Raw genomic sequence first — 13,057 nt, forward strand, 5'->3', positions numbered from 1 at the left:
TAAGTAAGAAAACTTTTTTATTTCCATCTTCTACAGTTTCAAAATAACAAAAAAGGAAAAGGGCCCAAAGCAAAGTCTGGGCACCCTGCATGGTCAGTACTTAGTAATTCCCCCTTTGGCAAGTATCACAGCTTGTGAGTGCTTTTTGTAGCCAGCTAAGAGTCTTTTAATTCTTGTTTGGGGGATTTTCGCCTATTCTTCTTTGCAAAAGGCTTCTAGTTCTGCGGCCAACAAGTTCTATTTTAACTTCATCAGTCCACAGGACTTGTTTTCAAAATGCATCAGGCTTGTTTAGATGTCCCTTTGAACCTTTTGAATAGAACTTTTTGGCCGCAATGAGCAAAGGTATGTTTGGAGAAAAAAGGGTGCAGAATTTCATGAAAAGAACACCTCTCCAACTGTTAAGCACGGGGGTGGATCGATCATGCGTTGGGCTTGTGTTGCAGCCAGTGGCATGGGGAACATTCACTGGTAGAGGGAAGAATGAATTCAATTAAATACCAGCAAATTCTGGAAGCAAACAGCACACTGTCTGTAAAAAAGCCAAAGATGAAAAGAGGATGGCTTCTACAACAGGATAATGAGCCTAAACACACCCCAAAATCCACAATGGACTACCTCAAGAGGCGCAAGCTAAAGGTTTTGCCATGGCCCTCATAGCCCCCCGACCTAAACATCATTGAGAATCTGTGGATAGACCTCAAAAGAGCAGTGCATACAAGACGGCCCAAGAATCTCACAGAGCTAGAAGCCTTTTGCAAGGAGGAATGGGCGAAAATCCCCCAAACAAGAATTGAAAGACTCTTAGCTGGCTACAAAAAGTGTTTACAAGCTGTGATACTTGCCAAAGGGGGAATTACTAAGTACCGCCATGCAGGGTGCCCAAACTTTTGCTTCGGGCCCTTTTCCTTTTTCATTATTTTGAAACTGTAAAAGATGGAAATAAAAAAGTTTCCTTGCTTAAAATATGAAAGAAATGTGTCATCTTTAACTTTATGCCTTTTGGAAATCAGTTCATCTTTTACTCGCTTAGCTATTCACAGTAACAGAAATTTTGACCAGGGGTGCCCAAACTTTTGCATGCCACGGTATATGTCACCATATGCTACCCTCAGATTAATTTTCTTGTGGGTATTCACATTAGAAAGAATGAAACATTATAGAATCGGTTAAAAACTACACATAAACAAAGATAGACCAACAACTAATGTGCAAGAGAAACTGTGCAAATATAAAAAGAAAATAAATAATAATAATTAATAATAAAAATCTTGCTTTAAAGCACAAACTCATAAAAGACACCATACAAGCCATTATTACAGATAGGACAATTCATAATAATTGGCCAGATATAATATTACAGGATAAACAAGCAAGAGCAAATTACTTAATAGATATAGCCATTTCAAACATACATAACATGCAGAAATCAATAAGTGACACCCCCCCCCAGAAAGATGCAGAATTAAAAGAGAAAATTGAAAGACTATGGAACATGAGCAGAGTATACATTGTCCCAATAGTAATATCTATGTTTGTACAACTGGTATCATCCCAAAGTCACTACATAATAGCATTAAACAATTAAGCCTACACAGCAATATTCATGTAAATCTCCAGAAAGTTACAATACTAAACACTACTGGATTAGTCCAAAAGTTCCTAGCAATTCTGAAATGAGTATGCTATGCCCGTGCCTCAGGTTTTACCAACTTGAGCTGAGAAAAAATATATAAAATAATAATAAATAAATAATATTGAACATGATTTGTAGAGTCCTTGAAAGTAGTTTTTAGGTTGTGGAATCAATTCAGAGTTGAGGTGAGTGAAGTTATCTGCGCCAGTACAGAAACCTGATGGTTGAAGGGTAATAACTGTTTCTGAACCTGGTGATGTGGGAGCTCAAGTTCAGGTTTAATTGTCATTCAACCATACGTGAATACACCTAAACGAAACAGTGTTGCTCTGGGGCTAAGCTGCAAAACACAGTACCAACAGTCATACACAGCTCATATAATTATGATAGCAGTAAATGTACAGTCACAAAAATGAAAAAAAATTTGGCCCAAGTCCCTGCGTGTCGTGTCCGTTAGATTGATAGGACATCGGTTGCTTTCGGCAAGAACGAACCTGCAGCAGTCCAATCATCATGTGTTGGTGCAGCTGCAAATGAACGCAATTCAGCCTGTCTTCCACCAAGTGAACACTGGAGAGCAGCCCCGACAGGCAGGTCAAGCCCCCAGCCCCCTGCCCAGCATAGATACCACACCACACAGCCTTCAGTGTCTCCTCCACTGGGCAGCTGCATCAGGCGACCTCCAGGTATGAGGGCCTGGTGCGCGCAACAACCAGGCCGCGCAACTCTTACACTGTCGGTCTCGCCAATGAACCAGTGGACAAGACTTGCAGTATTCTACCTTATCAATATCCAACAGGCTTTTGCGATCGCAAGACGAATATCCAAGGCAATCATTTGCACTGAATGTTGGACCGTGCACCTAAGGCTGCTGAACCTCCCACCTGATGGCAGCAGCGAGAAGAGAGCGTGGCCTGGGTGGTAGTGATCCTTGTTGATGCATGCTGCTCTCCTGTGACGGTGCTCATTGTAGGTGTGCTCAATGGTGGGGTGGGTGTTTCCTGTGTTGAAGGATTTGAAAGAGGTTGTCTTCGAAAAGCTGCAGGTGCTTCAACAATGCACAACAAATTGTTGAACGTGAGGCCTTTGGGCCCTTAATAATACCTTTTCCTTTCTCTCAACACATCCCTAGGGAAGAAAAAGCTGAACAGCTCATTGACTCCAGGAATGAAGTGGAACGACTTGATGCAGAGTTGCAGAGGTTGCGACAGGAGGTAAGGGGTCTGCTGCAAGAGTTCTGTCAACCCAAGGCATTTGGCCCGCTTCGTTAACCACGATTTAAATGGACATACTCCCTTGCCTGTGAATTCCGAGGCTGGAGCTGTGGGTTTGAGTCGCATTCCAGAGACTTGAGCACAAAAAGTCTGTTGGTTTATTATCGTCACGTGAACCAAGAAAGAAACAAGGACATACCACTGAGGCTTTATAGGGCACTGGCCAGACCACACTTGGAGGATGCTGATCAGTTTTGGGTTCCCCATATCTAAGAAAGGATGTGTTGGTTCTGGGGAGGGCCCAGAGGAGGTTTGAGAATAATCCCAAGAATGGAAGTTTTAACATAGGAGGAGCATTTGGCTGTGGGTCTGTACTCGCTGAAGTTTAGAAGAATGAAGGGAAGATCTCATTGAAACCTGATGAATATTGAAAGGGCTAGATGGAGTGGGTGTGGAGAGGATGTTTCCTGTAGTGGGTGAGTATAGGACCAGAGGGCACAGCTTCAGAATACAAGAACATTGCTTTAGAGCAGAGATGAGGCGGTATTTCTTTAGACAGTGGGTGATCAATCTGTGGAATTCTTTTCCACAGATGGTAAGTCATTTGGTGTACTTAAAACAGAGGTTGATGGTTCATGATTACTAAGGGCATCAAATGTTATGGGGAGAAGGCAGGAGAATGGGGTTGAGGGGAATAATAAACAGGGAAATCTTGATGGGCTGAATAGCCTAATTCTGTTCCTATGTCTTATGGACCTAAAATCATTTGTGCGCATGCCATCCAGTCAGTTCATGCCATATGTAAGGGCATCAAGATAGTAAAAAGAAAACAGAATACAGTGTAGTCTCGGCTATGCTGGATTGCTTTGGTATTAGAGTTGCGGTCCTTCAGGTGAAGTGTAAAGTCACAGTCATGCCTGGCCTCTCAAGGAAAAGTGGAGGCCTCCCTTGGTATTCAGTTTGAGAAGAGGTTTCTCAAAGGAATACCATTGGTGCAAACACTCAGTAGGTACACCTATATACCTGCTCATTAATGCCAATATCTAATCAGCCAATTATGTGGCAGCAACCCACTGCATAAAAACATGTAGGCATGGTCTAGAGGCACAGTTGTTCAGACCAAACATCACAATGGGGTAGAGATGTGACCTAAGTGACCTTGACTGTGGAAGATTGTTGGTGCCTGACGGCAGTTTGAGTATCTCAGAAACCATTGATCTCCTGGGATTTTTATGTACAACTGTCTCTATTATAGACTTTAAAGAGAATGATGTGATAAACAAAAAAAAATGCAGTGAACAGCAGTTCCATGAACAAAAATGCCTTGTTCATGAGAGAGGTCACAGGAGAGTGGCCAGACTGGTTCAAGCTGACAGGAAGGCGACAGTAACTCAAGTAACAACGAATTACAGTAATGGTGTGCAGAAGAGTATGTCTGAAGGCAAAACACTTCGACACTTGAAATGGATGGGTACAGCACCAGAAGACCACACTGGGCTCCGCACCCCTGTACTTAATAACATGGCCACTGGGTTTAGATGCCAGCATAAACCAATTTGGTTATTTTCTCTGCTCCAAATTAGTTTAGACTTAGAGACACAGCACGGTAGCAGACTCTTCCAGCCCAATGAGCCCACATTGCCCGATTACACCTGTGTGACCAATGAATCTACTAACCCCCTATGTCCAACCACAGCACCCAACAGGACCCCTTGTGTTTACAGGGAGAAGGTAAAACTCCTTACAGTGGGAATTGAACCCCAGTCACTGGTGTTGTAATAGTGTTAAGATAATTGCTGATCTACTACTAGTAGGTGTAGCGTCTTTGCCCAATTTGCTTCCATTCGTCTAAGGTTAACTGGCGTTGACCCCGCCAACACTGTAATCGCATTGGTGTGGATACTGTGTGATGTACCCTGGCACAAGTAATAGCCCACAACATAAAATATCAGACAGTACACAATATACAATTAAATTATTACAGTTTATGATTATTTCTTGGTGATGGGTTAGTAGAACCAAATACAATAAAGGCGCCAAGTCAGTAAATTTATCAGTTCCGTGCACAAAATAATTCGTTGGAGCTCACGAAATCTGGTATCCTTTCCACCCATCGATCTCCTCCGAACTCTGTCGACCCTCGGCTGGGATCACTCCCGGTGATCTACCAGAGCGCTCGACTCACGTCCAACCTCTTCTCTTCTCCTCAACGAAAAGCCCGTGCATTCCCTCCAGTTCCCACATATACAGATAGAATAACATGACGTCCATTGGCTAACAAATGAATGCAAGTCCTGTTATCACTCATTATAGCCCAAACATGCTGCTACAGAGAACCCCTTAACTCAGCGGTTAACATTAGAGAAGTCATTTTGTCAGCCTCAACAATTAATGTTACAATTAATATTACTGAGAACCCTACATAGGGTATCTCAAGGAAATCTCCCAATTCTGTACACCTTTAGTGGATTTGGGCCACCCCAAAGCCTTCCCATCTAATGAACTATTTTCTGAAATGTTGTTTCACAGGACATGGTCTCATCCCATCAGCCATAATTTCATAGCAAGCAGCTAATCTGTGGTGGTTGGGTGCAACATGAATATGAGCCTGAAGTCACTGGCTAGAACTTCCCTGACTGTCCCCAGAAAAGTGGCCATTGGCTTTGATTTCCAGATGCAGCTTCAGTTTAACAGCTGCGTAAGATAGTACTCTTAGCGATGCCCAGCTCCCTCCACATTGAAGTTCTGGCCTTCATTTTCAGCGGTCTCTGGAGAGCTTGACTCAAACTCTTTGACATTTGACTTGGCCCTCTGAGACGTGGGCTGGCATGAGGTGTGTGATGGGTGAAGAAGACATTGACCAGGAGTCAGGTGGAGTAGAAACTTTCGTTCAGTGGGTTTTTGAAAATGAGAAGATGTTGTTAAGTTACCGGAAAACTGGATTTAAGAACCAGGAGCAGGGATAGTCCACAGAATCCTCAGAGTCTGCTCCATCATACAGCATCATCATGCTGAAATTCCACCTGATTAGTAACATCAGATGTTAACCAGAGCATTCCTCATCTCTGAAGCACCCCCCCCCCAAAAAAAATCTCCTCATGCATCATTGGGTTCTTGGGATTTATCAGCCTTTAAACTCACCATCCTCTTCATTCCTTTTGTTCTGGCTAATACTTAGTTGCTTCAGTTCCCATTCTCACTTGACCTTTGATATGCTGCCTCAGTAATCAACAATCCCACCCGCCCTGGGCATTCTTTCTCTCTCTCCCCCCTCCACTGGACAGGAGAAACAAGAGCCTGAACACACATACTGCCAGGCTCAAGGACAGCTTCTGTCTGTGATGTCTATTGAATGGTTCCCTAGTTTGATAAGATGGGCTCTTGAGCTCACAGTCTCCCTTGTTATGACCTTGCACCTTATTGGCTGTCTGCAGTGCACTTTCTGTGTCGCTGTAACACTTTATTCTGCGTTCTGTTGTTGCTTTCCGTCAAACTACCTCAATACATTGTAATGCGTGGGTTTTCTCCAGGTGCTCTGGTTTCCTCCCACAGGCCGAAGACAATTAGTCATTGTAAGTTGTTGTGTGATTAGGTTAGGGTTAAATCAGAGTTGCTGGGCAGTGTGGTTCATAGAGCTGGAAGGCCCTATTCCATGCTGTGTCTCTATATTTAAATAAATCATGCAATGATCTAAATGGACAGCATGCAAGGTAAGTTTTTCCCTATATTTCAGTACAAGTGACAGTAATAAACCAATTTGCCAGTTCAATTTTGCTGTTTGGATTCACAACCTGGTAGTGGGGTGAAGGCGGTAAAACTAAAGGTTTAACTCTGTTCCTTCTCAGAACATGCAGTTGACCACAGATGCGCGCTCGGTGAGAGCATATCAGGACGAGGTAGACTCTCTGCGGGAGAAAGCGAACCGAGTGGACAGATTGGAGAATGAACTGATACGGTGCAGAGAGAGGCTACACGATGTGGATTTCTACAAGGCTAGGATGGAAGTAAGGCTTTTCCCTTTTTATTTATTACTAACATTCCCAGGCAAAATGGATATGAGTTATCGTTCTGTTAGTTATGCCATGTCATGCTCTTTTCTCGCTGGTACCTCCAGGCAGGTGGCACAGAAGGTGCTTCAGTAACAGCTACTTTCACACAGCCATCAAGTTCTTGAAACAACCTGTACAGCTCTAACCCTACGTATCTCAACAGAACTCTACAGACCACCTCTTGCACTGCGACAGACTTGTATCTGATTGTGTCCTTGTTTTATGCACTGAGGTCACGTTTTTGCACAGTCTTTTATCTTTTCACTGTGTGGTATAATTTATATTCTGTGTGTTTACGTGCCTGTGATGGTGCTGTAAGTAAGTCTCTCATTGCACCTGTACCTCACCACAACTCTGAACTGATTCCACGACTGACAGATTCACGTTCAAAGACTCTTTACAACTCGTGTTCTCAATGTTTTCATTTGCACAGTTTTTCTTCTTTTGCACATTGTTAGTCTTTATCTATGTACAGACAGTTTTTGTAAATTTCTACTGTATTTCTTTGTTTTTCTGTAAATGTCTGGAAGAAAATGAATCTCAAGGTAGTATATGGTAACATGTGTGTACTTTGATAATACATTTATTTTGTCTTTGTGCACATGACAATAAATTTGACAGGACTTGAGTGAGGGGTTTGATCTTGTAGGCATCCTTTGACTTGTGTAACTAACTTCAGTACAATGCATTTTAGTGGAGAAATAAATGTGCATTTATCTGCGGTAAGTTTTCTTTACACGGAGTGGAAGGTGCCTGGAGCTTGCTGCTGGGAGTGGAAGTGAAAGTAGAACTTGGTCATGGTGATTAGGAGGCATTTAGACAGACACATGGACATAAGGGAATGGAGGGATATGGACCATGTACGGGCAGATAGGATTAGTTTAATTTGGCGTAATAGTCAGCACAGACAATGTGGTCTGAAGAATGTGTTGCTGTTCTGTATTTTTCTATTGAAACACCCTGGTTCCCTTGTCTGCATAAGTCCAGGGAGGATGACCTCCGGCCCCGCCAAACTGGCGAGATTGAGGTGTGATCGATCCCACCCCAAACCCCTGTTTGAGGATGCTGTCATTTGCTACCCTGTTACAAATTAATACCATGAAATAACAGACGGTACACTGATATGATTAAAGGAATTATATTTATGAATCTTAACTAAAGGGTTAGTGAAGAATAACAAAAAGAAAACGGTCCATTCTAATTAAACAGTCAAATGTGCACAAGTTGGAGCTCATCTTGAACTTCTCTGTCACTCATGAGCTGGGCGCTCGGTCAATGTGAAAGCACACACCGCCTTCCGAATGTCACGCGCAATCCTTCTCGCACAGACGGGTCTCCTACCGGATTAGATGCTACAACCGGTTCTCCCCAGCGTCTTCTGTCTTCATCAACCTCTCGAACAAAAGCCCCAAGCCCAACCTTAGTGTCCCTCACCAGAGAAATCTCTCCTTAATCCGACCATCCTAATTGGATGGCACACATTTCTCATCTCTTGTCTTCAACAGTAACCCAATCATAAGCAGAACACAAGCAACTCTCCCAGAACAGCACAAAATGAAATACATACAGCATAACAGTAAAAAAAATGAAGCAGGGCATTACATTACGTTGCAAATTTCAGTTGTCGCATGTAAGCTTAGTGCAGTCAATTTACCCTGTCTGTCTGATCCTGCGCAGTGGTGGGTTAGACTATATGCGTACACAGTGGGTTAGATTACAGTACTGTGCAAAAGTCTTAGGCACCCTAGATCATTTATATGGTAAAAGACGGTAAGGTCTCCACAGAGCCCTGATCTCAACAGCAGCAATGCTGTCTGGGATTGTCTGGAGAGACAGAAGTAAGTGAGGTAGCCAGAGTCTGCAGAAGAACTGTAGCAAGTCTTTCAAGATGCTTGGAGCAACCTACTGGCTGAGTTTCTTGTAGAACTGCATGACGGTGTACCAAAGAGAATTGGTGGAATTTTAAAGGCAAAGAGTGGTCACACCAAATATTGATGTGCTTTAGATTTTTTTTTACTGTTCAGTGCTCTTTATAGTATCTTTGATAGTTAAGTTTTTCAATTCATTATTTTTGAAAGCATTTCACTTTACAGAATTTTTTGCACGCACCTAAGACTGTGCATGTTAGATTATGTGTGTGAACAGTGAGTTAGATTATATGCATGCACAGTGGATTGTGTTTTAGGACCAGTATCCTGCAGTTAATGTTCAATAAAATCTCCCCTTACTCCTGCCAAAATATACACAATTATGTTGATAAATTTGTGGGCGGGATCTTATTAACTGATTTACCAGGACCTTTGTATCCTGTTTGTACTTTGTGCATTCACTGTTGTGTATCTGGACAGCATCTTCCCATATACGTGTATCAGCTTTTTCCATGGAAAGGGAACTGAATCCTTAATAATACATACAGAAATAAAATGTTCTGATTTATAGGCTTTGTTAGAATGCAAACCATAATAGGAAGAGGATACTCGGACACAGGGAGACACAGACACCCACACGAGCACTGTGTCAAACAAGGGGGTAAATTAGGACCTTTTGGAGATAAATTAAAATTATATTTAATTTGAGGGAACCGAGAGCTAAAATGTGAAAATAGAAGTCCCCAAAAGAGATCAACAGACTGGAATGTGAGGATGGCACAGCGCAGGGCATTAGTTTGATGACATGATGTTCAGTGACCTTGCCAACTTAGATCAGTGAGGACAAGGTGTCCAACCCTGGGGCACTGTGTTGGCAGTGTGGGTGCACAGTCAACGCAGTGAGGTTGTGGGCATAAACACGAGATTCCGCAGATGCATCTTGAAGAACACACACAAATTGCAGGAGGAACTCAGCAAGTCGGGCAGCATCTATGGAGGGAAATAAACAGTCACTGTTTCGGGCCTGATGAAGGGTCTTGGCCTGAAACATCAGAGGAGAATTTCAGAGTTGTATACTTTGATAATAAATGAACCTTTGAATCTTTATTCCTCTCCATGCCTGATATGCTGAGTTCATCCAGCACTTTGAGTGTGGTTGTGATTGTGGAATTTCCAGCGATGAGATGGACTATTGCATGGGCTCTGGTTATTAAATAATGGTAATGTGGGGTGTCTGGTGGTTATGGGGTTGCTAATGGTTAAACAGTGATACTGTGGGTTATCCATGAGTTTATGGGGTCTCTGGTGATCAAACAGTGGGATTGTGTGCTCTCTAGCGATTAAGCAATGTGACTATGGGACCTCTGGTTGTTAAATAGTGAGGTTATAAGACCATAGCCAATAGGAGCAGAATTAGGCCATTTGGCCCATCGACTCTGCTCCGCCATTACTTCATGGCTGGTCCATTTCCCTATCAGCCCCAATCTCCTGCCTTCTTCCTGTAACCCTTCATACCCTGACTAATCGAGAATTTATCAACGTCTGCCTTAAATATACCCAATGACTTGACTTCCACAGCTGCCTGTGGCACCGAATTCTACAGATTCACCACTTGCTGGCTAAAGAAATTTCTCCTTATCGCTGTTCTAAAATGATGTCCCTCTATTCTGAGGCTGTATCCTCTGGTCTTAGACTCTCCCACCATAGGAAACATCCTCTCCACATCCACTCTATAGAGTGGCCTTCTAACATTCGATAGATTTCAATGAGGTCTCCCCCATCATTCTTCTGAATTCCAGTGAGTACAGGCCCTGAGTCATTAAACACTTTTCATATAGTAACTTTCATTTCCAGGATTATTTTCATGAATCTCATTTGAACCCTCTCCAATGTCAGCACATCCTTTCTTAGATAGGGGGACCAAAACTGCTCACAATACTCACCAGTGCTTTATAAAGCCTCAACATTATCTTCTTGCTCTCATGGGGTCTCTAGTGGTTAAACAGTGGCACTGTGCAGTCTCTGGTGTTTAAACAGTGAGGTTATGGGGTCCCTGATGATCAAACAGTGCGATTGTGGGGTCTCTGGTATTTAAACAGTGAGGTTATTAGGTCTCTGGTGTTTAAACAGTGAGGTTATAGGGCCTCTAGTGATCAAATGGTGGGTTTGTTCAAAGTTCAAAGTATATATATGTCACCATATACAACTCTGAGATTCACTTTCTTGCAGGCATAATAGAATAATAACCATAATAACCAAGAAGGTCACTAAGAGAGAAGAGAATAACTATGAAAGGAAACTAGCAAGTAATATCAAAGAGGATACTAAAAGCTTTTTCAAGTATGTAAAGAGTAAAAGACAGGTGAGAGTAGATATAGGACCGATAGAAAATGATACTGGAGAAATTGTAATGAGAGATGAGGAGATGGCAGAGGAACTGAACGAGTATTTTGCATCAGTCTTCACTGAGGAAGACAGCAGGATACCAGACACTCAAGGGTGGCAGGGAAGAGAAGTGTGCGCAGTCACAATTACGACAGAGAAAGTACTCAGGAAGCTGAATAGCTAAAGGTCGATAAATCTCCTGGACCAGATGGAATGCACCCTCGTGTTCTGAAGGAAGTAGCTGTGGAGATTGCAGAGGCATTAGCGATGATCTTTCAAAAGTCGATGGATTCTGGCATGGTTCCGGAAGACTGGAAGATTGCAAATGTCACTCCGCTATTTAAGGGGGCAAGGAAGCAAAAAGGAAATTATAGAGCTGTTAGCTTGACGTCGGTGGTTGGGAAGTTGTTGGAGTCGATTGTCAAGGATGAGGTTACAGAGTACCTGGAGGCATATGACAAGATAGGCAGAACTCAGCATGGATTCCTTAAAGGAAAATCCTGCCTGACAAACCTATTACAATTTTTTGAGGAAATTACCAGTAGGCTAGACAAGGGAGATGCAGTGGATGTTGTATATTTGGATTTTCAGAAGGCCTTTGACAAGGTGCCACACATGAGGCTACTTAAGATAAGAGCCCATGGAATTACAGGAAAGTTACATACGTGGATAGAGCGTTGGCTGATTGGCAGGAAACAGAGAGTGGGAATAAAGGGATCCTATTCTGGTTGGCTGCCAGTTACCAGCGGTGTTCCACAGGGATCAATATTAGGGCTGCTTCTTTTTACATTGTACATCAACGATTTGGATTATGGAATAGATGGCTTTGTGGCTAAGTTTGCTGATGATACGAAGATAGGTGGAGGGGCCGGTAGTGCTGAGGAAACGGAGAGTCTGCAGAGAGACTTGGATAGATTGGAAGACTGGGCAGAGAAGTGGCAAATGAAGTACAATGTTGGAAAGTGTATGGTTATGCACTTTGGCAGAAAAAATAAACGGGCAGACTATTATTTAAATGGAGAAAGAATTCAAAGTTCTGAGATGCAATGGGACTTGGGAGTCCTCGTACAGGATTCCCTTAAAGTTAACCTCCAGGTTGAATCAGTAGTGAAGAAGGCGAATGCAATGTTGGCATTCATTTCTAGAGGAATAGAGTATAGGAGCAGGGATGTGATGTTGAGGCTCTATAAGGCGCTGGTGAGACCTCACCTGGAGTACTGTGGGCAGTTTTGTTCTCCTTATTTAAGAAAGGGTGTGCTGACGTTGGAGAGGGTACAGAGAAGATTCACTAGAATGATTCCGGGAATGAGAGCGTTAATATATGAGGATCGTTTGTCCGCTCTTGGACTGTATTCCTTGGAGTTTAGAAGAATGAGGGGAGACCTCATAGAAACGTTTCGAATGTTAAAAGGCATGGACAGAGTGGATGTGGCAAAGTTGTTTCCCATGATGGAGGAGTCTAGTACGAGAGGGCATGACTTCAGGATTGAAGGGCGCCCTTTCAGAACAGAAATGCGAAGAAATTTTTTTAGTCAGAGGGTGGTGAATCTATGGAATTTGTTGCCATGGGCAGCAGTGGAGGCCAAGTCATTGGGTGTGTTTAAGGCAGAGATTGATAGGTATCTGAGTAGCCAGGGCATCAAAGGTTATGGTGAGAAGGCGGGGCAGTGGGACTAAATAGGATAAAATGGATCAGCTCATGATAAAATGGCGGAGCAGACTCGATGGGCTGAATGGCCTACTTCTGCTCCTTTGTCTTATGGTCTAATAGAATCAATGAAGGTGCACCAACTTGGGCGTTTAACCAACGTGCAAAAGACAACAAATTCTAATACAAAAATAAACAAATAAGTAAGCAATAAATATTGAGAACATGAGATGAAGAGTTCTTGAGTGTGAGTCCAT

At 42.8% G+C, this 13,057-nt stretch overlaps 1 protein-coding gene across 2 annotated transcripts in view; it reads left to right on the plus strand.

Annotated features, from left to right (window-relative positions):
- ccdc88c (coiled-coil domain containing 88C) overlaps nucleotides 1–13,057 on the plus strand; it is a 256,545-nt gene that overhangs the window by 130,717 nt on the left and 112,771 nt on the right. For both annotated transcript variants that reach the window (XM_072272687.1, XM_072272697.1), the window contains 2 exons: nucleotides 2,769–2,850; nucleotides 6,696–6,854. In XM_072272687.1, the coding sequence (XP_072128788.1) occupies nucleotides 2,769–2,850; nucleotides 6,696–6,854 (241 nt within the window). The remainder of the gene's footprint in view (nucleotides 1–2,768; nucleotides 2,851–6,695; nucleotides 6,855–13,057) is intronic.

The sequence above is a fragment of the Mobula birostris genome, chromosome 1 (assembly GCF_030028105.1).
Source record: "Mobula birostris isolate sMobBir1 chromosome 1, sMobBir1.hap1, whole genome shotgun sequence".
Classification (NCBI taxonomy): domain Eukaryota; kingdom Metazoa; phylum Chordata; class Chondrichthyes; order Myliobatiformes; family Myliobatidae; genus Mobula; species Mobula birostris.